Consider the following 24,422-nt stretch of genomic DNA (forward strand, 5'->3'; position numbering starts at 1 on the left):
CATTACAAGAAAACATGCATCAGTGAGCTGAAAAACTGTATCGAGTTGATTATATCAGACAAATGTACACAAAGTGGCACTTGTTGGTTCCTAGTAGCTACCAGTGTGGCCACAGTGGTGTTGCCCAAGGCAAAGAAGTAAGAAAAGGACGAGTTGAGGAAGACAACTTCAATTCTTAGGATTCAAACTGGTTTATACCATTTGAGATGGAAATGAGATTCCGTCAATGATCATTTCCATTTCTGCAACAGTATTACGATATTCCCTAAAGAAACATTAACATATTGTCACCCGCGACAACTCACACATCAAGCAAGATCTTGCTATGAAATCAAAGACGGAAGAGCATCAGTCTACACCAGAAACCCTGCCACTGGCCTAAGCCTTCTCTTCAGTCAGCTCAAGGAGAACGTAACGGTGGTTGTTAGCTGAGGAGTGCTTTTGGGACCCAGATAGGCAGCTAATAAAGGGAAACCTTTAATAAAGTTTCCAACAAATTAATCTAAGAGGGATTTATTGAACTCCTACGATATGCTGGGTTAAACATTACAGATACAAAATGACTATGGAACTGCCCCTGTTGTCAAGGAGCTAAGAGGTTAATGTTCTTGATAGAGAGAGATTCTACCAAATATCTGCAATACAATCTGAATGGAAAATCTGTTGTATCAAGGGGGGTTAACAATGCCTCGTAATGGAAGACAGCACTAACAAAAGGAAGAGGAAGGCAGTTAAAAAGTCTGGAATATCTGAGATGGGAGAAATCAGTGGAGCCTGTTGGAATTGTACTGTTTTTAAAGTGCATATAGAATTGGAAATTTATCGTACATAAATTTTTGTTATTAAAATTAATTAGATCCAGAGGGTTCACAACATTTAATCATTTCAAAGTGGAAAAAAACATAATGATTGTTATCAATTTACTGTACAAGGAAGACAGATACAATATGCTCTTGACCTTATATTGAAATTTAACTGTTAGAAAGACATATGTCTTACTGATCTTTTTGAGACTATGGAACGACAATAGGTGGAAAATTCTTATTTAAAGTGACTCCACTGAGATGAAAACTCATATATTTTTACAACTATTCCTTAATTTTGGAGATGGTGTGTTCAGTAATGAGAAGACAATTTTTCAAAGCTTGATTAATTTTCTCAATTTCAGAAGGCTACCTTCTCCTGGATGGACACATTTCAAAGTAAATCACATGGATGTGTATTTTTAAAGATAAAACAGATCACTGTACCATATTTCCTAAAACAAGGTTATCATTTAAAAGATACATTATGCCTTTAAATATACATATTTACCTGTAAGTAACAATGGCATTCTATAATGTCATTTTCAATTCTTTTCAGGAGGATATAGGGGATTGCTATAAGAGATATGATTTTTAAAAAATCAGAACTCCACTCCTAAAAGTAAGTTTGAGGTCTGAGGGTAGATCTAATTCACACCCTCTCCCTTTATTAAAGACTTAAATTACTCCCAGAATAGGTAAATCTGGATATTATCTAATATTTAAAAAATATATGTAATCATCTTAGAGAAATATGTGCTTATATTCTAAAATGATTCCTTGTAAACAAGGAAGAACTTCTGGTTTGGGACATACGACATTTTAATGTTTCCTTTTAATGCTTCCCTCTCCTCTCAGCCTAAGGATAGTAACAATGACACATTTTTCATTCGCTGGGGATAATGAACTAAGGGCTCTGCTCTTCGAGGAGGTAACTTACAGCACTGACCTTCACTCAGGGAAGGCTGAGCCTAGGGCACTAATTCTGCAACTAGCAATGAAAGTAGGGACATGTGGCCTTAAATGTAATACATTATTTTGGAAGCAAAATTCTAGGTTAATACTTAAAGCATTAAAATAAAAAAAAAAAAACTTGTGATTGGTTGAGAGCTCCCTTTTAAATTTCACACAGTGAAAGCAGGAGTGAGGCATGCGAGCCTCACATACTGTAGGATCTCAGCATCATGGTGCCTGCAAGGGGATGGGCTGGTCTGTTAACGTGTCTGACCCCAAGGCAGGATGGAGGGCAGGGAGTGACCTCACCTGGCCTGTGAGACAGGCAGGTAACACTGGGCCCTTTTCGATTTTTGCCCAATAGCTGGGCAACACTCTGTTGGTCTTGCTACCTCACACCAAACATTGAAAACGTGACCTGGCTCTTTAGGGAACCAAACTGAAGTATATGTATTTGTAATGACGTAAACAGGCAACTCCCTGTTCACACGCAGCAGGGATGCCAGCTCTCACCTGATGCCTCCGTCCACTGCCGAGTTCAGACAGCCTGAGCACTCTCAGCAGCCTGAAGACATGGAGCTGACAGAGGCCACCAGCATGCGGGCCCGGGAGGTTCTGGGAAACTCAAGCCTGTGCGGTCGGGGACCGGGATATATCTGGGCAGGTCAGGCAGGCTGGGCAGCGGCCTGACTGGTGGGGCAGGAAAACCTAGCAGACAACCGATGTGAAGGAAAACCAGCCACCAGGTACCACGAGCGGGGGGCAGCAACGGGAAGGGTGGACTCAAGGACTAGAGTAGGAGCCATTCCTGACTCTGTCCCCAGCCCAGCAACTAGAACGTCATGTCTCCATGGCAGGGAAAGAGGTAAAGATGGAAAAGCTATTTCTGTGATGCCTGGGGCATAAGAAGCACTCTTCAGGGATTCCAGTACAAATTGTAACGCAAAGGGCAGCGGGCCATTCTTTCTCTCCGGGTCACATATCACCTCATAGCTACAGCCTCCTGGGGGCTCAGGGCAGACACCTGGGGGGGTGCTTTGCCCGGGGAGCAGCCGATGAGACGGCAACAACCAGCAGAGCAGTGCACATCGTGCCCAGGGGACTGACGGTGACCAGCGGGGGAGAACTGCAAGCTCTCTAGGAGCACTGTGGAGGTTCCTGCCAAGCCCCAAGTAAAAAAACAGAAAAGGAGTCGGAGACAGCAGTCCTTCCAATGCAGAACTGCACCTGGTAGAGCAGAGTAGCGGCAACAGTTGTGCAAGGGATGCAAATGAGCAAAAGACCCAGAGGCTTCCTGCACGTGGTGTATGTGTGTGTGTGAACCTGTATGTGCACACTTATGTGTACATGCCTGTGTGTGCAAGCCAGTGGCTTTTATTTTTTGGAGGAGAGGAATGGATAGGAGACAGTTGGTGTTTTAAGTAGATTTGCCTTAACTTCAACCTCTCTCTTCCCCCATCCATGTCTAGGTATCTTTGTTCTTCCATGACACACAGATGCTTTCAACTCTTACTGCAGGTGACTGCCCTCAAGTTCCCACCCTTAACTCTTCCTGCTGTTGACCTCTCCCAAGTATTTAGCAATAATGTCTTTGTAGAAAACAGATACAGCCAAAGAAACTGGGGACAGCTAATGGGGAGAAACAATGCCAAGGGTAGCTGTGGGCTAGAGTCCTTGCAAATTTTATTTGATGGACAGATATTCTGTAGAGTAATGATTTCTTAAAAAGTAATTTGCATAGATATAAATGTTTCCATAGCAACTTAGCTAGTGTTTCATTACACTGCAGTCCTAATGGAAGCTTTAGCAAAGCTACCTAGAGATGGCAAGGGGGACCCCCTGGAGGTAGAGGGACTTTTTAAATAAGATCCTAGTATTTGGAGGTTGATCAACAAACTTTAGAGAGGCATTCCCCTCCATTCACTCATTGTGAGGCTTATTTAATCAGACTTCATGCTTGCTTTTGGGAAAGTTCCAAGTCCGGGATCACATGATCATTTCTTTCTTTTCAATCACATTTTCATTAAAGTTATAAATACCTAGCCATGCTCAATGTGGAGTTTATACATGACAATAAAATTTCACATCTGTGTTTACACACTCTGATAACTAAGTTAATAGTCAGGGCACTTCTGCAGAAAATTATTAAATTGACAAACTTCTTGAAAATCCTAAATGATCCATGTTCACCTCATAACCACAACTGTGTGTTAAATACAAATTTCTACCTCCTGTTAATTTAATAAAGCATTAGGAAGTCTTCCGAAAATGGCACAGAAGGTAAAACACATTAACACCTTTCCACCCATACATGTCCCTAGTGAAGGATGTGTGTGATTGGGCCTATACTGTAAGAGGATTACACATATCAGAAAACACCCCAAATGTCAAAAGCAGAGAGGATGGCAAAAGATACCCAGAAGCCAAGGCTCCACTGACGAACAGGAGAATATATATTTACTTTTGTGTCCTCTCTCTGTCTTAAACTCTTTTCTTTCATTGCCCTGAGCATGCTTAGAATCAATATGAAATTAAACAGCTGCTACATCAAGATTATGAACTCACTTAAAAAGCAAACAAAGAACTGAAATGAAACAAAACAATATACACTAGAGTTAATGTTCAAGGTTTCTCTTTATTAGTAAAAATGTTTTCTGAATGCTTTGGAATCAGTGTTTCTCAACCTTAGGTTTCCAAGCATATTATTGCCTATCACTAACTATGGAGGGGAATGATTTTGAATAAAGGATGGAGGATAATCTTTCTTATCTAAACAAAAATCTCAACATAAAATGTGAGGAATGGAAGCAGCCTTCTTCACTACGGATACTTGTGAATGCAAAATGTGGTTAACAGTTAAGGATATCTGGAAACCAGATAAGGGTGTGTGCTCATGTTTGCTTTTAATTAAATAGCTGCACAGATAAGCTTCAGAAACTACATTTATGAACAAAGCAGGTATGCCACTTGAAGATAGAATTGAGTTTATGAATTAAAATCACTTTCCTCAAAAAAATCCAACATGCATGAAAGCCAGGGCAAATGGCTGTTTTAACTAATATGTATCATTATTTTAAGTACTAAATGTGTTTCTTACAGACTGCTGTAAGTACTGAATACTTCTATGTTCAAAGGTCCATGCTTGGTAAATTACTTGAAAAAATTTCCAAACCTCTAAGTTGGCCAACTGTCACTTGCACAGTAGATTAATCCTTGTTCACTATTGTGAATTAATAGCCTGTGCAATTTTTTTCCCTCATCAAAGAGGACACTGCTGACTCTGGGAGTACTCCTAGCAATATTTGTGTGAAGTGAATTGAGTTATGCAGAAACTTTTAAAGCTCCATCCTCATTATTTCTTTCACCCAAAGGCACAGGAATTGCAAGATAATACTAGATTAAAAGCAAATATGAATGGAGAGAGAAGAGCCTATTGTTTGAAGCAGGGTGAGTGGATTTGCAGAAGGGACCTACTTTGCCTGGGAATGCTTGGGCACGAGTCCGAGCATGTGTGCAAGAATACACTCGCCCTGCACGCACAGGGATGACTCATTTGTCAGTTCATTCTCATTAAAGCAGTGTGTATGGGGAAGTTTGCCCTGACAACTTTCTTGACTCGTATTGTATTCTCTTGCTACCATTATATAAAAGCCAAACTCATATCCATCTTTGAAATCCATTTCAAGTATGGCTTTCTTCATGAAGTCTTTCTTGATCTCCTCAATTGAAGATTCTCTTTCCTCCTCTAAGCTCCTTTGGCCCTTTCTCCGTGCTTGTCTTGTAGAACAGTTATCCGTCCCTCTCATACTCAACTGACTGCTCCTCGAGGACAGAGCTCACATCTGTATCCTTGTCTAACTCACCTTCACTGCAGTGTTGCTTGGACATATATTGGGAACACAAGGAAGGGAGAAGGCAGACACGGGAGGCCAACTGCTAGGCACAATTTCCTTGCTGCTCTGGGATTACAGGTGTCTTATGATACAGGTTCCTATGCTAAGAAGCCACTTCACAGGGTTTCTTCTCCTGGCGTTCCCCTGGAGGGCACATAGTTGGTGGCACACAGCTGCTGTGACAGCAAAGGTGCCATCAGTCACAATGGACAGCCCACTGGAAGAGCAAGTTGGTAAGTGAAAATAGTTTTAGCATGTGTAACACCGAAGCTTCTCCTCTGCTAGGTTGAGTTTCACCCCCTAAGGGACAACCAGGAAGGAAGTTTGTTTCCAACATTTCACCAGGAATTACAAATGAAAACATCTGTTGTACAGGAAACCAGGTGTTGGGCAAGGAATGCAGACATTCTGTAATTTGCCGCTCTCCTCCGGGATCCAGCGGGGATTTCTGTGTTGTGTTAGTTAACACTAGTTAATGTAATTTTTGTGATAATTGTAGAGCAAATAGAGCAAACTCTCAAATATAATTAGGGAAAAGTGTTTCTAATTAACTTGTAACTCGTGAGTCGCACAGTAAAGCCACAAATCAGTTACGCATTGTCAGACCTAACAAGTGAAAATGCGCAGTACATTTCAATCTTGGCAAATAAACAAAACAAAACAAAAACGCCCCAGCAACACTTTCCTTTGAACCTTTATGAAATATGGGCGTGCTCTGAAATTTAATCGTAGACAAGCACAGATACATCTCACGCAACCAGCACTAATGATCATGGAGGTGATCAATATTTTGAAGGCAACCTCAAGATGATACTGGAACATCCAACATTTTACCTCGGCGCTATGTAAAATGTATCACGGTCACAAAACACCCTCCTGATGGGTGCATGGAGGGTTTTGATGAAAGCCCAAGAGTTTCACCGGGAAGTAGAGGACTACAACAGCTGCAAACCCCACCCCAAAGTTGCTCAGTGCTGGCTGTAAGTTACAGGGATAATATCGGCAATTTCTGCCGTATTCATTAGAAGCTATTCCATTTTTATTCTCTCTCACTCAACTAAGCACACTGGAATATGAGGTAACCTCAAATTCATTCTAATTTGCAAAAATGATAAATGGGCCACATGTTTCCGCTGGAAAATTTACCTACTATTAGCAGCAAGTTATTCTAGTATTTCTCAAAACATCCCTGTCTCCTAACCCTCCACCACTCTGCAGCCTGCTGAAATTGCTGGCCTTGTGATCACAGGAACCACCGGAGGGTTCTGTTAAATATGTGCATTCCCAGGCTGTAGGGACTGACGCTCAGGCTGGGCACACTGGGAAGCAATAAGAATATAAGACTCAGGAAACAGTGTGACATATCTGCTCTAGAAACATCTGCCATGTCCTACCCTGTGGCGTAGTTAATAAAGAAGGGATATGAGGCTGACTTACCGAAACACAGATGTCAGGAGTCTAATCTTACCACAGCACAAGTAACTACAACTCCCTTAAAAGGAATTTATATTGAAATGTCTCGCTCACCGGGACATCAGTGATACCATCTGGGTCATTAATTAGAGCGCCGTCCCACAGGGAAGGGTGAGCTAGGGCTGGAAGGAGCCGGGGTTTCTGAAGACTCTATGGAACAGAGCGGTGGTCCAGGCTTCACGTATGAAAGCCAGGAACTTCCATCTAGTTTAACACACCATTTGGGGCTTTCCATTCCCTCAAAGTGAGCTTCATTCTAAGTAGTAAATACCCATCCTTTCTAATCCCCTTAGCCTGCGTGATTTTCCTCATAGCACTTGCCGTTCCCTGCAATTACAGATGTATTTGTCCTGCTTTATTTTCTGTCTTTTCTATGACGGCGGGTCTCTGAGTTGTAAGCCTGAAACATTCCACCAGGGTCCTGTTAATGGATTATGAAATTTCATTTACAGTCTTGATGTGCTTTATTCCTTTACAAATGAATCAACGGAAACACCAAACCCCCTCTCAACTGTGCTCCTTTTTTTCTCCCTTCTTCTAGCCGATTCCCTGAAAAACAGGCACCATGCTCCTGGCCATTGAGAAGAAAGCCATATGCTAGGGAAGGCTGGTGTCTGGCTAGAAGGTGCCTGGGTCTTCACTCCTTGTACCCCAAGCTCCTGCTCCTCACCTGCATATACAGCTGACCTTGAACAACACAGGTTTGAAATGAATGGGTCCATTTACATGTGGATTTTCTTCTGCCTCTGCCAACCTCAAGACAGCAAGAGCAACCCCTCCTCTTCCTCCTCCTCAGCCTACTCAACATGAAGACAAGGATGAGGATCTTTGTGATGATCCACTTCCACTTAATAAATCATAAATATATTTTCTCTTCCCTATGATTTTCTTAATAACATTTTCTTTTATCTAGCTTACATTATTTTAAGAATATGGTATATAATATTATACACATATAAAACACATGTAAATTGACTATATATGTTATCAGTAAGGTTTCTGGTTAAGTAAGCTATTATTAGTAGTTAAGTCTTCAGGAGTCAAGTTATATATGAATTTTTGACTTTGGTGAGGGGCCAGCAACTCACTGTTCGAGGGTCAACTATAGTAGGCACTCAGCAATGATTTGTTTGATGAATGAATGAATTAGGCCCACAATCTACAGAGCTGCTTCAGTCTCTAGGACTGACGGTGGGGTGGGCATGAAGTTAATGGTGAGGATGCCCCGATTTGATTAGAGTCATCCTGGTTGGGGAGGAAATCAGGAAACAGAATTGTGTGGAAGGTTGTAAGTTTTTGCCCTTTGCTTACATATACAACTGAGCTCACCTCTGCAGAGAAATAATCCCTTAATGGTCAAAGTGACTAGAGAGAAGAACAGGCAATATCTCTTTAAAGAATGTGTGAGATCCCAAGCTGGTTCAGAGATGGCCTGGTCAAGAGGTAGACCAAACTCGAAGACTTATCATCTCTCCCGGTCAGCCATCTATTGGAATTAACTGCAGTAGGGAAAGATTGTTCCCTAGGCCTGATGTTTCCCTCCTGTGAATGGAGCACAATTAACGTGACACAGGACTCTCCCAAGTCCTCAGTCACCCCTCCCCTGGGAGATGGTGGAACTTACGGAAGGTATCAGTGGGCATGCATGGCTTGGCCCAGCTCTGCCCTTCCTCTTCTTGCGAATGAGTGGCCACAGGGAACTCTGGTTTCCCTGGGAACTGGCAGAGGTGGAGGGAGGCTGCCCTGACAAACTGCTGCCTGTGCCATGATAGACAAGTCCAGTGAATTCTGGGGTTTTGTATGAGCAAACCCACTTGGCTCACAGCTTACAGCCTGGTCCCAACCTGACCCCTAGCAGTAACAAGTTGATAACGTGGCCTCCCTCTTTATTTTGTCAGAACGTGGCTGTGGAAGGGAGTGTGCAATAGACGGCTGATAGGTTACAGCCTGAGGGCCGGCTACCTGCTTCTATTTTATTGATACATAACCACAACCATTTGTTTATGGATTGCCTACGGCACTTTCACCCAGTGTAGGTAGAGTTGAGTAGTTGTAACAGAGACCCTAGGGTCTACAAAGTAAAATGTTCTCTATCTATCCTTTTACTGAAAAAGTATGTCAACTCCTGTTCTAGAATCTAGAGGAATGTGGTAGAAAAGCATGCTGCCTCTAGAGCCATGCTTTTGGGTTCCAGAGCAAAGGAAAAGGAAAAGGCAGGCAGGACTCAATTTCAGCAAACCCTGCTGTTGCTATACATGCTAGAAAGCAAAGTGTTCAACTGAAGAAGCAGGTGCAACAGTGAGAAAAGCAATAGGGCTTTCCTGAGATCTGCAGGGAGTTGCCAAGGGAAATGAAATGCAGTAGGACATCCCATCCCAGCACCAGGAAGAGGTTCTGGAAAGACATGGTTCTTGGGGCCTGGAACAGGAGCAAGCAGAGACAGCGACCTGAGGTTCACACAGCAAGGCTAAGCTCATAGGTGCAACACATTGCAGCAAGGTTGAGGGCAGCTTCAATTCCGAAGTCTCCTGAGGGTGATTTTGCAGGCTTTACCGGGATTGGAGAGAGAATCAATTCTGTAGTGGAAAGCAGAGAAATAGCTATTGCGGCACAGGACTGAGGAATGCCCGCTAACAAGCCAGAGGACCATGTAAGGCGTGTCACCAGGCAGCACACATACCCTCCCCTGTGTGGCACTGGAGAGCCAGGACCCCACTCCCAAAGAGGAAATTGAAAACCAAAAGCTTCAAATATGCAGGAAGATGAAAGAAGTCACCTTGCATAAGACCAAGTGTGCTGGGTTCGTACTATGTCACCTAGCTGAGCTGGAACTATGCTTCCCAGAATGTCTTTTCCTACTTGGTTCCAGGTTGAGGCTGTTCATGGAAAACTCTGCAAGAAGTCTGGCAGGGGTAGGTGCAGCTGCAACAGTGAGCCCCGAGGGTCGCGGGCAGAGGGCACGAGGAGCTGCTGCATGTGTGCAGCTCCTGCTGGCTGCTGTTCCACCTTTTGGGTGGGGAGCAGCGGCCCATAGCTCTGTCAGCCCCCACCACACCACTTCTTTCCATTTCCCCAGGTCCTGGCCAGGCTCACATGGGGCTTCTGGCGCAAAGGGCGCCAGCTTTGTGTATCACTCTCGTGGCTGACTCCCAGCCAGCAAGAGGGAGAAGAGGGTGCGGTTTGTCCCCTGGGTGCCGGTTGGCCCTGGCTTCCCCTGCTTCCTATCAGCTGTTCTTCCTGTTGTTGCCGGCCGGCCCGCCTGCTGCAGGCCCATCACGAGACACAGAGGCAAAGCCGTCCACAGACTTCTTCACCAGCTCCCACCATGACGTCAGGTCTAATCCTGGTGATAAATCCTCTCGTCCACATCACCCAACGTGGTTCTGCACCCTGCTCAAACATGACACACCTGGAGACGGGGCTGGCTCCATTGCCGGTATCTCCACGTCAACGTGGCAGGGTGGCAGCAACGTCTACAGACAATAGGCCTGGATGGATCTCCCTTCAAATGGGAAATGCATAATGTCAAAAGTAACTGCTGCGTGGACTTCTTTCAACTGATTCAGTTTAAATTCACAGATTATGGAACTGCAAAGCCAGGTACCAGGAGACTGCCCTGCCCTGACTAAAGCCAAGGACTCTCCACGTGCTCACCTTCCCTGACCCTGTGGTCAATGGAATAACAGTCCCCCAAAGACACCTATACCCTAATCCCCAGCACCTGTGCTTACGGTCCTTTACATGGCACAAGGGACTTTGCAGATGGGATTAAGGCAGGGAATCTGGGATGGGGAGATTATCATGGAGCTAGTCTAACGTTAACCAGATGAGCCCAATCTAATCACACGGGTCCTTAAAGCAGAGAATCCTTCCCAGTAGTGATCAGAGGGAAGTGTGACTATGGAAGAATCATCACAGATGCAGTGCTGCTGGCTTTGAAGTCAGTGGAAAGGGATCACAAGCCAAAGAATGTAGAAGCTTCTAGAAGCTGGAAAAGGCAAGGAAATGGATTGTCTCCTGGAGCCTCCAGGAAGGAACACAGCCCACCCCACTGAGTCTTTGATTTTAGCCAGGTGAGATCTGTGTCACACTTTTAACCTCCAGAACTGTAAGGTAGTAAATCTGCATTGTTTCAAGCTGCTATATTTGTAGTGATTTGTTACAGCACAGTAAGTAACCCATACAGACTTCACCGAAGGGCTGCCACAGCCTTGGCAAGGGCTGGATTTGGGCACATACTTGTGTCTGGGATAACTTCTCTTAGGGGTTGTTTAGAAAACCATGGCTTGTTTTCTAAATCTGATGGGCAGAGCGCCAGTGCTCACACCCATGAAGAGTGAGATGAGTCACAGTTTGCAATGAAACCTTGCATTTTCTGAGGACCTGCAAGTTGCCAATTCCAGTGTGAGGCAGCCCCAGGACTCAGCTGCCGAAGGACCCAGACCCTGCAGAGGTACAAGAAACCCACTGGCCGAGACTGTGCAGAATATAAAAGTTGGGGAGGACGGTTTTTACACTCTAGCTGGCTTAAGAATTTTGGACTTTGAACTTTAACACACAATGGCAAGAGATATTGATTTTTCAACTTTAATTCCTTTGAACTTTAATGTCTTTGGACTTCAACATGAAAGTGGATTTAAACTTTGATTTTTAATTTCTCCTTGGGAATTTGATATTTGGTGGGGTTTATATTAAAATTCGGATCATCTCTACATTGCTGGCATTTCATTATTGGAATGTCTCTATTCATTTTTCCCTTTGTGATGTTGTTTAATCTTCTCACAGGACCTCTGATTTGCTTTGTTGGACAACATAGCTGAACATTATTTGGCATAAGAAATAAAACTGGGATTTAATTTTAAGTCTTGGGAACACAGTGACCCTGAATTTGATTTAAATAATTTGCTCCTTTGACCCATTTTGGTGCCTCCTGGGGTAATATTTTAATATATAAACTGGTCACCTAGGAATTCCAGGTGGTCCCCCCAAAGCGCCATGAAGATTGAAAGAAACTCTCTTGACAAACTGCTTAGCTCCTGCTTTGAGGAGAGAAGTCATACCTCCGGGTGATTCTAACAAAGACGGTAAGAGAAAAACAGGCTGAGGGATGTTAATGGGAGAAATGTCTCCCCTCTGTTCCAATGTCCCCTTCCACGCAGGGTGTTTAATTAATGTTACGCTGCAGACGTCTCTTGAATTAGCAAGCTGACTTGTCTGACAGACCTAAAGTAATGCCTTTAACCGGGCTTCTATCAGCAACCGAGATAATATTTAGTAATATTTACACTTTGTTTTACTTATCAAACTGTTCAAAACCCATGCAGGGTAGAAGATGTTATTTATTAGGGACATGATGGAATTAAGAAGAGAATAGAAGGAGTAATTTATCAGATGAGAAATTTCATCACATTTCTGCAAGATGCAAAACGGAGGTGAGTTGGCAGGTGGAGCTGAAGGGGAAGCCAGCACAGCCCAGGGGACACGCAGAGGGGACTCTCTCCCAGGCATACTGGCCTGGTAGAGCTCTAGGAAAGAGTCACACCCAGAGAAGGCAGGCAGGGTGGGGAGGTGAGGAGGGAGGCTCCAAAGGGGTGAATGACTGAAAGGCAACACTCGTCCACCCTCTCATTCTCCACTTCCACCTGGGTGGAGAGAACACCCAGAACCAGCAAAGTCCTGTCCCCTGCCTCCAGGCCACACAAATAAACAAAACAAACTAGTCGAAGACTCTCCAAAGAGACTGCACCGGGGAGAACTAAGAAGCTACCATGGACACCTGAGCCTTAGAGAAAAGCCTTCCTCATTAAGATTCTTGAAGGGCTCCTCACAACAACAGCTCACTCCTACCTGCTGGCCCTGAACTCAAGCTTACAGTCCACAAGGTTCGCTAAAGTGCACAGAGCTAAGACAAACTCGGTATTTCTTCTAGTTTGCAACTAAGCAGAAAACTGAGGACCACCACATATTTAAAGCAAGTCTGCAAAACCAACAAGAAAGCTTACCGTTACAAAAAAAGAAAACAGAAAAACTGACAACAGAAAAAATTGAGATAATCCATGCTAAAGAGAAAAAAAAAAGAAACCTTAGTTCTAAATAATACCTTTCGAGAAATTCAAGAATAGTTTACATTCATAAAACAAAAATAGAGTCCCTTAAAAAACCACAAAAGAGAATTCTTAGGATTAAAAAAAATAAAAAAAAGATGATATCCCCTTGCGGCCTCTGCAAAAAACTAAACAAAACAAAAAAACCCATAAAGTCCCCCAGATAGATTGGGGAAAATAAATGTATGATGTTGGATATTGGAGAAATCTTTCAGAATGTATGAGAAAAGGACAAATAACTCCAAATTATTAATATATAAGAAAATATGAGAATAGTGAGCCAAGAGGTTCAAAATCTGACTAATTCCACAAAGAGAGGACAAAGAAAATAGAAGTGTGGGAATTATTTAAAAAACAAACAAACAAACAATTTTCTGGCACTGAAGAAGGTCATGACTCTTCTTTAAATTGAAAATGTTCAATACCAATAAACTTTTTTTAAAAAAGGCACATCCCAAGATATATCATCAGAAAATTTTATAGTGTCAAGGTTAAAATTAAATTATAGAAAATATATTCAAGAAAAATAATTTTCTATCCATAATTCCATATCTAGTAAATATCAATCACGTGTGACTGTTCAAGATGGACTTTTTCAGAATTTAATTTACCAGGTATCCCTTTCTAGGAACTGCTAAGAGAGTAAACCAAGAGAGAAGAAGACATAGGGACTAAGAGACAGAAGTTTTAATTTCTCAGGATTGTTGCAGCAGGTCTAGAGCAGCAACATCCAAATCTGTCCCAAGACAGAAGATTCTGGGAGGGAGGGAGATTATGGAGAAAAGAGGGAATCAGTAACTATGGACATCACAGACAAGGGTGAGTCAGTGGCCTGCCTCATTCATTAAAAGAAAAGACCATTCGCGTCTGTGAAGCATGAGATAGAAGAATACACTCTGCTCTTGGAGAAAGTAGTGCTCCCAAGGACACTTGTTTTCAACGAAAATAAAACTTATTTATTATAAGTGTTATGGTTTCATAAAAACTGTTTTATTATGATTTGTAAAGCATTCTGAAATCTTTAGTTGGACATTTTAAACTTTAGGTCGATTATTTCCATATTTAGAGAGAGAAAAATTATATCAGTCAAGCCCAAAGGACATGTAGCATTTCTAATCAAAGTTCATTTGCTTAGGAGCATTTCAAGTAATGGCTAACATAGAACAGCTTCAAGTGGATTTAAATAAAATTCTGATCATCACCTCATAGTAATTATTGCATAGGAAGACAATTATTCGTTGCCAGACCTAACAGGCAGCAAAATATATTCTGCTGTTAATAGATACCGCAGTGCAAACAGGCAGCTGGTTTTTTTCAGCATGAGTGTTTGTGTGTTGAATGTAAATGTATGTAAATATATAAATTTTAATATTTTATTGTTCAAACAGTTTGCCAAGCCATATTCAATAAATAAGTTAGAGCTCTGCAAGATTGTTTCTTCCTTTCAGTCTTCTACCATTTATAATTTGGCACTCTAGGTACCATAGGTCCTTCTGGATATATAGCTAGGTCTAATCTAAAATCCGGTCTACAAACTAGGCTTTCTTTTTTAAAAATCACTAAAATTGTTCTTTTGAATATTTGTTCACAACACATCCTAGTTTATACATATCTAGAAAGGAATTTAAAGGGGACCTCATCTTCCCTCCACCTGTAATTTTTTGTTTAAGAGACATTTATTCACATGCATGAGATAATGGGTAGGAAAGAGAATGCATGAGAAAAAACTCCCCTGTACCAGCGGGGATCCTGTAACGTCCTGAGTCCTTATTCCTTGCTGAGTGCTGGATTAGGTCTTCTAGAGAAGTGCAAAGGAATTAAAAGTCTTAGTTGTTACACTTAAGTCATTGTTTTGTTTAATTCATGCATGGATAGCTAACCCAATTCCAAAATGGATTCGTGGCGGCTCCTTGTGACAAGAGAAGCGAAGTGAGCCTCTTTTCTGCTACACCCTACTCCAGCGCTCAGAGCTGTCCACTCCCCTGCTGCTCATCTAGTAAGTTTCTAAAATGTGGACACGTTGGTTACGGAAGTCTTTTTAAATATTTAGCAGCCGGTACTGCATGGGTGCTGACCATTCAGAACAGAGCCCTGCCAGGGAAGTGGGTGTTGGTGTGAGCACCAGCGCGACTGTGCTGCTGTGGTGGCCAACGGCATGCAAGGTGTAGTCCCTCACCTGGCACCTGCAGAAATTCAAAAGTATTTGAGAGTGAATGACTAAGGAATGAATGATGTGCTCGGGCTCACACAGGAAGGCTTGCTAAAGAGTTCATCAGATTTGGGAAGAGACAAGAGTCTCAAAGGAGGAAGAGTGGAAAAAGAATAAAAGACAAGAGAAATGGAGGATTTGATGACCTTGGGGTGAAACTGGATTAGCTGTACTAAAATAATGGATTCCCAAGACTGCAGGAGCCAGTAGAATTCAAGCTTTCGTAGCCCACTCTGGCAGATGACCAGGGTTGGTGCTGAAGATGAAAATGTCGCTCTAGGGCTCTCTGAGGTCAATTCATTTTGCTTCATTTTACCTTTGCTTCAGACCGTGGAGTCAGCTTTGGCTAGATCTGCATCATTGATGCAATGTCTATACAGAAGTCAGATGAGCCCCGCAGGTTTCCAGGGGCCCTCAGATTTCTGCCAGTGTGGAAACTGAGAAGGCTTTGTCACTACAGACTGGCTCACAGTAAGCAGTTTCTTGCACACTGCAATGTTCTCTTCAATGCTCTCTTTCTATTTCCTTATTTAGAGTGGAAGCTTGGCCAAGGGACTTGCAAGTTTGCAAAAGTATCCATGACAGCAACTCCAGAAACCATGAACTTCAGCTTTTACAGAAACGTTTTCATACGATTTTCTTTGAGAAAGGTGAAATTCATGCCTGAAGTTCAACCAACCACTGTATGACTCTGCCTCTAGAAACGCAGAAAACATCTACTGAAGTAGCAACCACGGTCCCTCTTAATCTATTTGGCTATCACTGCAGAAGACAGCATTTCTTCTACGAGGAGATGTGGAGAGAGCTTCAACTCCAGCACACACTGATGAAAACACACAGGGTCATGATATCACAATGAGTCCAAACCTCACTCTTAAAAGAAGTGGAATAAGAGGTATGTCCTCTTTGTATGTCAAGGACTTGCATCCTTCTCTACAGCCCAAGTTTCACCAAGAAAAGAAACAAGAGATTATTTGCCTTTGATGTTTCCAAAGGGGGCTCACATAGGAAGTTTTGATGCTGCCCAGGGACATACCATGGGTGACACCTAGGAGTAGTGCTGCAGGCAATGAAGTATCTGGCAGTCAGTTTCTGTACAGACACTTCAAATAGCAGCAGGAGCACAGGGCCTGTTGCTACAGATGATATCCTGTGACAGGGGGATTGCATTTCCTTCCTGTTTTAAGCCACCACTCATCTCAACCTTTTGCATGTGGCCAAGTTTCTTTGGCAATGAGATAAGGTACCACAGAGGGTGTTTCTAGACAAGGGTTTTGAATTGGAGCAAATTCAAATTTTAGTAGAATCTAATTTTTTTCAAATCATGAAATGAATGTGTACAGAAGGTGCTCTTATGGCCCTCAGCTCTGGTGGCTTCATGCATCAGTTGTCAACGTCTTACTGCACAGAAGCATCATGCTTCCATCACAGGCATTGAGCCCTTTCTCTTGCAGGCATGTCCGACTTAAACACAACCCACAGAAATAAGGATGGATGTTCATAACCATAACACAGAGAATATTTTCAGTTATATAACTCACCCCAAAACTATCCTAGACATCATATGTGGACAATAATAATTTTACCTTCCCTGGCCCATGTCACCCCATATTAGTTTGGTGTGAAATATTACTTTAATAACATGGTAACACTTAACAGTTATTTTTTTTTCCATAAAAACAATTCTCCACATACAGAAAGAAAAAAGAAAAGGGGAAAAAATAATTTCGGTCTAGTTCTAATTTAGCTGAGAGTGAGAAAGAAATGCGATCATAATCCTAAAGGGTATGAATTTTAAGAAAACACATTGAAAGTAGAAGTCTTGATTCAGGACTGAACAAATATTTATGACTCTCTAGCTTGTGCCATGTATTATCTTCAATAAACACATTTACATATACTTCATCAGCATAGCTACAAGGAAATTTTAGAGCTGAGATAGAACGGCAGTCATCTTTTCATCTTGGATAATCATGGGTGATTAAAAGATCTTTTTGCAAAGGCAACTTTGCAATCCGTTTGCCAAATACTTGCTTATGGGGGTACTTTAATGAACCAAACATCAAACATCCCTGAGCACAGCAGTGAGTGTAATTGAGAAGAGTAAGCACTGGAGTAACTGGAAAGCGCATCTTGAGGCCACCTATGTCCACAGCACTCCAACAAGGAAAGCTGCACAAACATAACGGATGACAGCTAATGTTTACTGTGTCCACGCGTGTTCCAAGAAAGTATGTGCCAACTACTTAACATGGTCTCATTCATTAAATACTCATAAATCTATGAGGTGGGCACTATAATAATCACCATTTTACAAAACATAAAAGTTCTATGATCATGGAAAGACTCTCATGTTCACTTTTGAAACATTCTATAATGAGTAATAATATTACCTTGAGACTTTTAGTAAGCATAAATATCTTATTTATGAAATTAACTGCTCAGTATGACAAGCTCTCTGCTGTTAACCACACTACAAAAACCAAAACAGACACCTTATTACCAATAGCTCACATGCCTGTCTTTCTATCATTTATTATTAATGTTATTATCATGCTGGCCCATTGGTATTTTAAGATGCTCAAGCACTTCTAAAATCATAGAATTTAGTGAGGGTTACATTTATTGGATTCTAATTATTTAATATGATCTATCCATGTGTGGTATACTTCATCCCATTTTATTCACTGATTTACTCATTTGAATACACATACTAGGACTGTTTAGCACACTGAGAAGCCCCAGACCATAATATTTGGTTAGCACATTTGTTACTATGCTGGATATTGGAAGGTTTATCTTGAGATAAAATGTAATAATTCACTCATGACTCTAACCTGTGACCAGCTCCCGGATCTCCAGGTCAGTGGTCTTGCGGAGTAACCTCACCAGGGCCGGGATGCCACCGCAGTTTTTCAGAGCGATTTTGTTATCATCGTTGGCCTTCCCATACACCAGGTTTCTCAGAGCTCCACAGGCACTACGGTGGACTTCCGTCATCCGATGGTCCAACAGGTCCACCAGGAGCTGAATGCCTCCTTGTCTCCTTATCTGAAAGAGCAGAGGACACAACTTTTGCCTTAGAGTGTAAGGTTTCAACATCCAAAACATGTTTTTCATATGAAGCATTTGCTGCAATTAATTGTACAGAACTAAATCAGGGCAAAAAAAACGAAAAGAAAACACATAAGTCTTCTCCTTGGATTTTATTGCCTGTACTTGCTTTAATATCCTACCAATAAAAATTCAAATGTATTTCTTTCAAGCTATAGAATTTTGGAAAGGTGATTTTAACTTCCTAATGGGTGTCTCAGACATTTCTCTCTATAAAAATATGCCACACACTCGTGGCAGGAAGCAGATGAAGGAGCAAAAGGCATTAGAATGATCCTCATTCCTTAGACTTATTAAATTTAACCACTGTCTTAAGGAGCTACAGGATTGATGTACAAAATGTTAAAATTATGCTTAATAAGGAAATGCTCCAAACATTTCAAAGGAACCAGAAGCTAAGTGAGAAACTGGAAGAACTGACACAAGAAGTTTTATCTCAGAAGATCTGGGAAAATAAGAACGTCGCTCACATGAGAGGCAGGACATGCTTTGCCAAGCCATGTCAGACTTAACTTAGGTATTTGATAGATAACAACAACAACAACAACAACAACAAAAAACACATTAAATTTTAGTGTTCTTTTTGCCCTAAGAAAATTTTAATCTTTTATAAGTAAATGCAAAATAATTTTTTGCAGTGTATTTCCAGATGCGTTGTCTTCTTGCTGCCCTTTGATTTTGGCAGCAATTTAAAAATTTAAACTGGAAACAAAATAAAGTGGCTAGTTAAAATACAGACTATTTCATGGTGTTTTCATTAGCAAAGCTGCATCGGAATACTTCTGCATTTATATGGAAAAATAACAGGATTCACTAGGTAATATCCTCCTCTTTTCTTTTTTGCACACGTCAGTGTTCCTCAGGGATGGAAGGGTTGGCACCTTCTCTACTTAATGTTCTGGTTACAGAAAACTCATTCATCCCACAGATGTGCTGGGGTGCATGGCTAAACCCCTCAGCTTTTTTCAAGGGTGCTCAAGTGTCACTTTCTCTAAGAGGTGAGTCTACCCATATTGTTTAAAACTGCAGTGTGAACCACACCCCCTTCCCAAGCCAGCATGCTCGTTTGCCTTCATCTGTCAGAGAATTCTTAACAGCACTTGTCATGTTCTAACTTATTCATCATGTTTATCATTATCGTCTGTCTTCTACTAGAACTCATGTGTTCTGGGGGCGCAGGTCTCTTTGTTTTGATCACTGACATATCCCTATTCCTATCCTGAGTGCAATGCCAGACACGTAATAAATGTTCACTAAATATTTGTTGAAGTTACTGGGGAGGCCTAATTAACATATTATTGTTTCTCAGATTTGCCAAAACAGTGCTTTTCCAAATTGAATAATATCTCTCTTTAAAAAACCCTGTTGTGAACAGCCAAGAATGTATCCAGAGGGCTCAGCCCAGAGGCTCTTCCCACATCAGCTTTGAACAAAACGAGGGCATGCTTCATTCATACAGGGTGGACCAATGACTCACACAGGCCTGTAGGCATTATTTTCATTCATCAACAAATCAAAGCAGACAAAGCTGAAGTCCTCAGAGAACTTACAGGCCGTAAGTCCCTAATTTGGAAAACATGAATGCAGTGTGTCATGTGTCACACCTCCTGTGAGAACAGGACTGGGAAAGACAGAAGGAAGGACTTATAGGGACAGTGTTGAGCAGGTCATCTGCAGGCGGCGAGAGCCCCTGGGGAAGGGGGCTCAAGGGACTATTGGGTTAATTTAAAAAAGAGAAAAAGGATCGGAAAACAACGTTCCCAACTTACAGTTTTATGAGAGCTTGCCTGGCACTGACCCAAGAGAAATGAAGTTTGTATCACTATATGTATGTGTCCCTTACACACATACACCCGGATTATAACCACACACACTTTACTGTGCACTTCAGAAGGGATATTCAACTTGTACAAAAAGGTTAAACTATGAATGTCATTTTCTCTATGTGTGTATATCTACACGTGTGTGATTTACTTCAAAATTCTCTGGGTTTAATTTTTGGAATAATGAGAAAGCCATTAAAAAAGAGATAATAAATCCATTCTTATAGTGACTCCATCAGTTATATGTTAAAAGCAGATGTATCATAAATCTATTTTATTTATATGTATATATTTTAGCTATACTGGATATTATAATTAAGACTACTAATTTATGATAATATATTTCCCATTCATATGACTTAATGAATTAAGCTATTAAGATATTATTCCAAAACATTAAAAGGGAAAATGAATTCAAAATGAATGCAATATGAATTCTTAATGCTATAAAGAGAACACAATGTTTTTGTTATGACCCTAATTAATGACATACACCCAAATTTATAATGAGATCTTAAGTTCTATTTTAACCTATTTAGAGAAACACAAAGAAGACAATAACTTCTTTTCTCTTGCTCTTATTTGGAGTCACCAGATCATCTGTATTAAAAACTTTGGGTTTTGGAGGGTTGAATTTTATCTAAGATTATGAGACTCCCACTTCAGTTTTCTGAAGCCAAACGTTAGTCAGAGTTAATATTTAAACATGCATATTGGTGAAATGGAACGGCCAGGTCTGTGGTTCTTCCTCCTCCTGCTGCCGCCCCTCTCCCCACAGGACCCAGGGAGCCCTGCGGTGGCTTTCAGTCCCGCACTCCTGGGCGGCTGTGGATGGTCCACGCTGTCTCTACACCTCCCTCTGCTTTGCTTTGTTCCTGGAGCCTCCTCCCTCCAGCTTCTCCTAGTACCTAACCCTCCAGTTTCTTCCTGTACTTAACCTTAAACCCTTCTAAAAAGCTCCCAAAGAAACCTATTTTAAATATTAATAAAGTATAACTTTTTGAAAAACTATCAGGAGAAACTGCCTTCTCTGAAATGGCACCTTTATTTCCTCTCCCACTCAATGGCGAGTGATCTGGTTCCAATTTATCCCCCACATAAGTCGCCCCACTTCTAGCAGGCTGAGCCCAGTTTTGGACTCACAATCACTGCAGGTCCGTTACCTTCTCACCTTCCTTCCTTAATCATCTTCGTGCAGAATTCTTTAAAAGTCAAATCTTGAAAGGTTCTAGGCTTAATATTAATAAAACAAAGTCAATAAAATGCCAGCTAATTTATATCTAATATTTATACTAGATGTAACAATGAAATGAACTGTATTCGAAGGGTGTCTGTCACAGAGAGTGAGTAAATATCAGATGAATGGAAGAATGGCGCAGTTGGCTGTCACAAGTTAGTTTCCTTCTTTCTCTCTCTCTCTCTCTGTTTTTTTTTTACTATTTTTCAATAGACCTTATTTTTAAGAGCAGTTTTATTTTTAAGAGAGTTTTCAGGTTCAGAGCAAAATTGAGCAGAAAGCATAGAATTCCCATGTACTTTCTCCCCGCCTCCCAGACACAGCCTCCCGCTCCGCCCGGACTCTGCACGCTGGTGCTACATTTGTTACAGTGGATGAACTTACATTGACACATGGTTATCACTCAAAGTCCATAGAGTTCAATGGTCCAAAGTTACAACAGGGCTCACTCTTGATGCTTTTCCCTCTATGGGTCTTGACAAATGTGTACTGGCGTGTATCTTCCATTATAGTATCACACAGAATAGTTTCACAGCTCTAAAAATCCTCTGTGCTCCACCTATTCATCCCTCCCCTGACAACCACTGATCTTTACACTGTTTTTATGATTTTGCCTTTTCCAGAATGTCAACAGTCGGAATCATATAGTATGTAACTTTTTCAGATTGGCTCCCTTCTCTTAGTAATATGAATTTAAGGTTCCTCCATCCTCACTAGCATTTGGTGTTGTCAGTATTTGGATTTTGGCCATTCTGACAAGTGTGTAGTGTGGTATCTCGTTGTCGTGTTTCCTTCTAAGACTGCCTATGTGATTCCGGTTTGTTTACATTAATACAAATGACTGAATACAAACAACGTTAAAAATGATATACAGAAGTGGTAGGTTCATTTGGATCTGGACTGAACAAATCTCATATCTGCTACTTTTATGAAAAGAAAGAGCTTTTCATACATAACCTGAATAGACAGTCTTAAACTCACTTATTAAGTGATTCTTTGACAGATGGCAACTTTAGTCAATTGTGCCTGCGTCAATAGCTCACATTTCTTTTAGGTGTGAACTTCAGGAATGGAGATGGTGAGAGCAGTCCACAAGGGGTAAGGAAGGTGGATGCTGCAGAAGCCCGTCCCCAGGGGAAATAAAAAGTGAGTCAGCCAAGCAAAGCAAAACCATGCCCTACTGCCTGTCTTGTTAGGCTGTTTATAGTGAGGGCATTTGGGAACCTGATGTGGAATATCTCTGGGGAATGAGTGCTGGGACGCACTCACACCCCAGCGAAGTCCTCCAGTTTGCACCAGGGGAGAATGAAAACAGCTTCCATGCCTTCACCATACAATCTAGTATCCTGAAGTTTTTTACAATTTAAACTCCAGAACTAAGAATATCTAAAAATCACACTAGAATAGAATGCAGTGGGTTTTTCCTTGCCCTTTCCTCACAAGGCAGAATGTATCTACTAAGCTTTTTAAATCAGAAAACAAACGGATAGGTAATTAAATACAATAAAAGGCAACTAATGCAATATCACTGCCAAAATGGGGCCTCACCACTTAATGGATTTATTACTCTTAACATAATCTGCCGTTATTGAGAATAACATATATTTACCAATGAATTAGATATTATCATTAAATTGATATCAACATCTCTGAATAATTTATAGCATGTCCAATTACAGCAGTGTTGGGATGCTCCCGACAGTCTTCATAAAATTATAATGATAATGATGATGTATAGTGGGTTTAAAAATTACTTTAACAGCTTGCAACAGAATTCCTCTTGGGAGGTACCTGTCTTCATTTAAAAAAATATGAAGACAAGTTGCTTTGAAGATAGTGAGACCCTCAGGGCATGGCCTACTGGGCTTTCAGGGCAATAGAAGAGATTGCTGCCTGCTCTGCATTTGAAACACGAAGGGATTTGGGGCTGGAGGTAGAAGAGAGAAAAGGCAGGAGTAGCTTTTGTCAACCTACTGGATGGTGAGATAAGACCCTCAAAACAGATAAGGAACTGGGTGTCCCTTTCTATCTTCCTTGGGAATCTTTCATTTTAAGCAGATGGAATATATCTTTGGGCTTCTGGGTTAGTGTTAAAAGAAACAAGGCTGAACCTGAGACTAAAGGTAAATTTTAATAAATTTAAATAAAATTTTAGTAAAAACTTTTAAGATATTTATGAAAACTCAAGTCACAATGTCCGAGGAACTGGTCTATGGAAAAAGTTAATTAAAAAGAAGTACTTTGACTTGGTGATTTTACTAAATTTCCAATTAACTGTTATTTTTCCACTGAAATGTTGGTTTAAAAAAAACAAACAAAAAAATGATATAATTGTTATATATTCCTTATTAAAATTAAGAATTTAAATAATTTTCTCTGTGTAAAAGCTACTGGGAGATATAAGGTTTGTGGATTCAAAACCAGAGGTAACTGAATCTCACTTTTCAACTTTATTGTAAATATTGCAAAGTTATCAGTTTGTAAAAGATATATTTTACCTCAATGAATCTCATACCTTACCCTTATTATGGAGTCAGTTTAAAAATCAATGTTTCCACAAAATTGGAATTGATGTATGTCCATGTAGTTGCCTCTGAGTAATATAGAAGCATATTTCATAGAAGCCAAAATTTTTTTTTTTTTTTTTTTTTTTTTTTTGAGACAGAGTCTCACTTTGTTGCCCAGGCTAGAGTGAGTGCCGTGGCGTCTGCCTAGCTCACAGCAACCTCAAACTCCTGAGCTCAAGGGATCCTCCTGCCTCAGCCTCCCGAGTAGCTGGGACTACAGGCATGCACCACCATGCCCAGCTAAT

At 41.2% G+C, this 24,422-nt stretch overlaps 1 protein-coding gene across 8 annotated transcripts in view; it reads right to left on the reverse strand.

Moving 5' to 3' along the window:
• CTNND2 (catenin delta 2) overlaps window positions 1-24,422 on the reverse strand; it is an 826,820-nt gene that overhangs the window by 188,292 nt on the left and 614,106 nt on the right. For all 8 annotated transcript variants that reach the window (XM_069491984.1, XM_069491978.1, XM_069491981.1 and 5 more), the window contains one exon: window positions 18,274-18,487. In XM_069491984.1, the coding sequence (XP_069348085.1) occupies window positions 18,274-18,487 (214 nt within the window). The remainder of the gene's footprint in view (window positions 1-18,273; window positions 18,488-24,422) is intronic.

This window comes from Eulemur rufifrons, chromosome 17 (assembly GCF_041146395.1).
Source record: "Eulemur rufifrons isolate Redbay chromosome 17, OSU_ERuf_1, whole genome shotgun sequence".
NCBI classification, from domain to species: domain Eukaryota; kingdom Metazoa; phylum Chordata; class Mammalia; order Primates; family Lemuridae; genus Eulemur; species Eulemur rufifrons.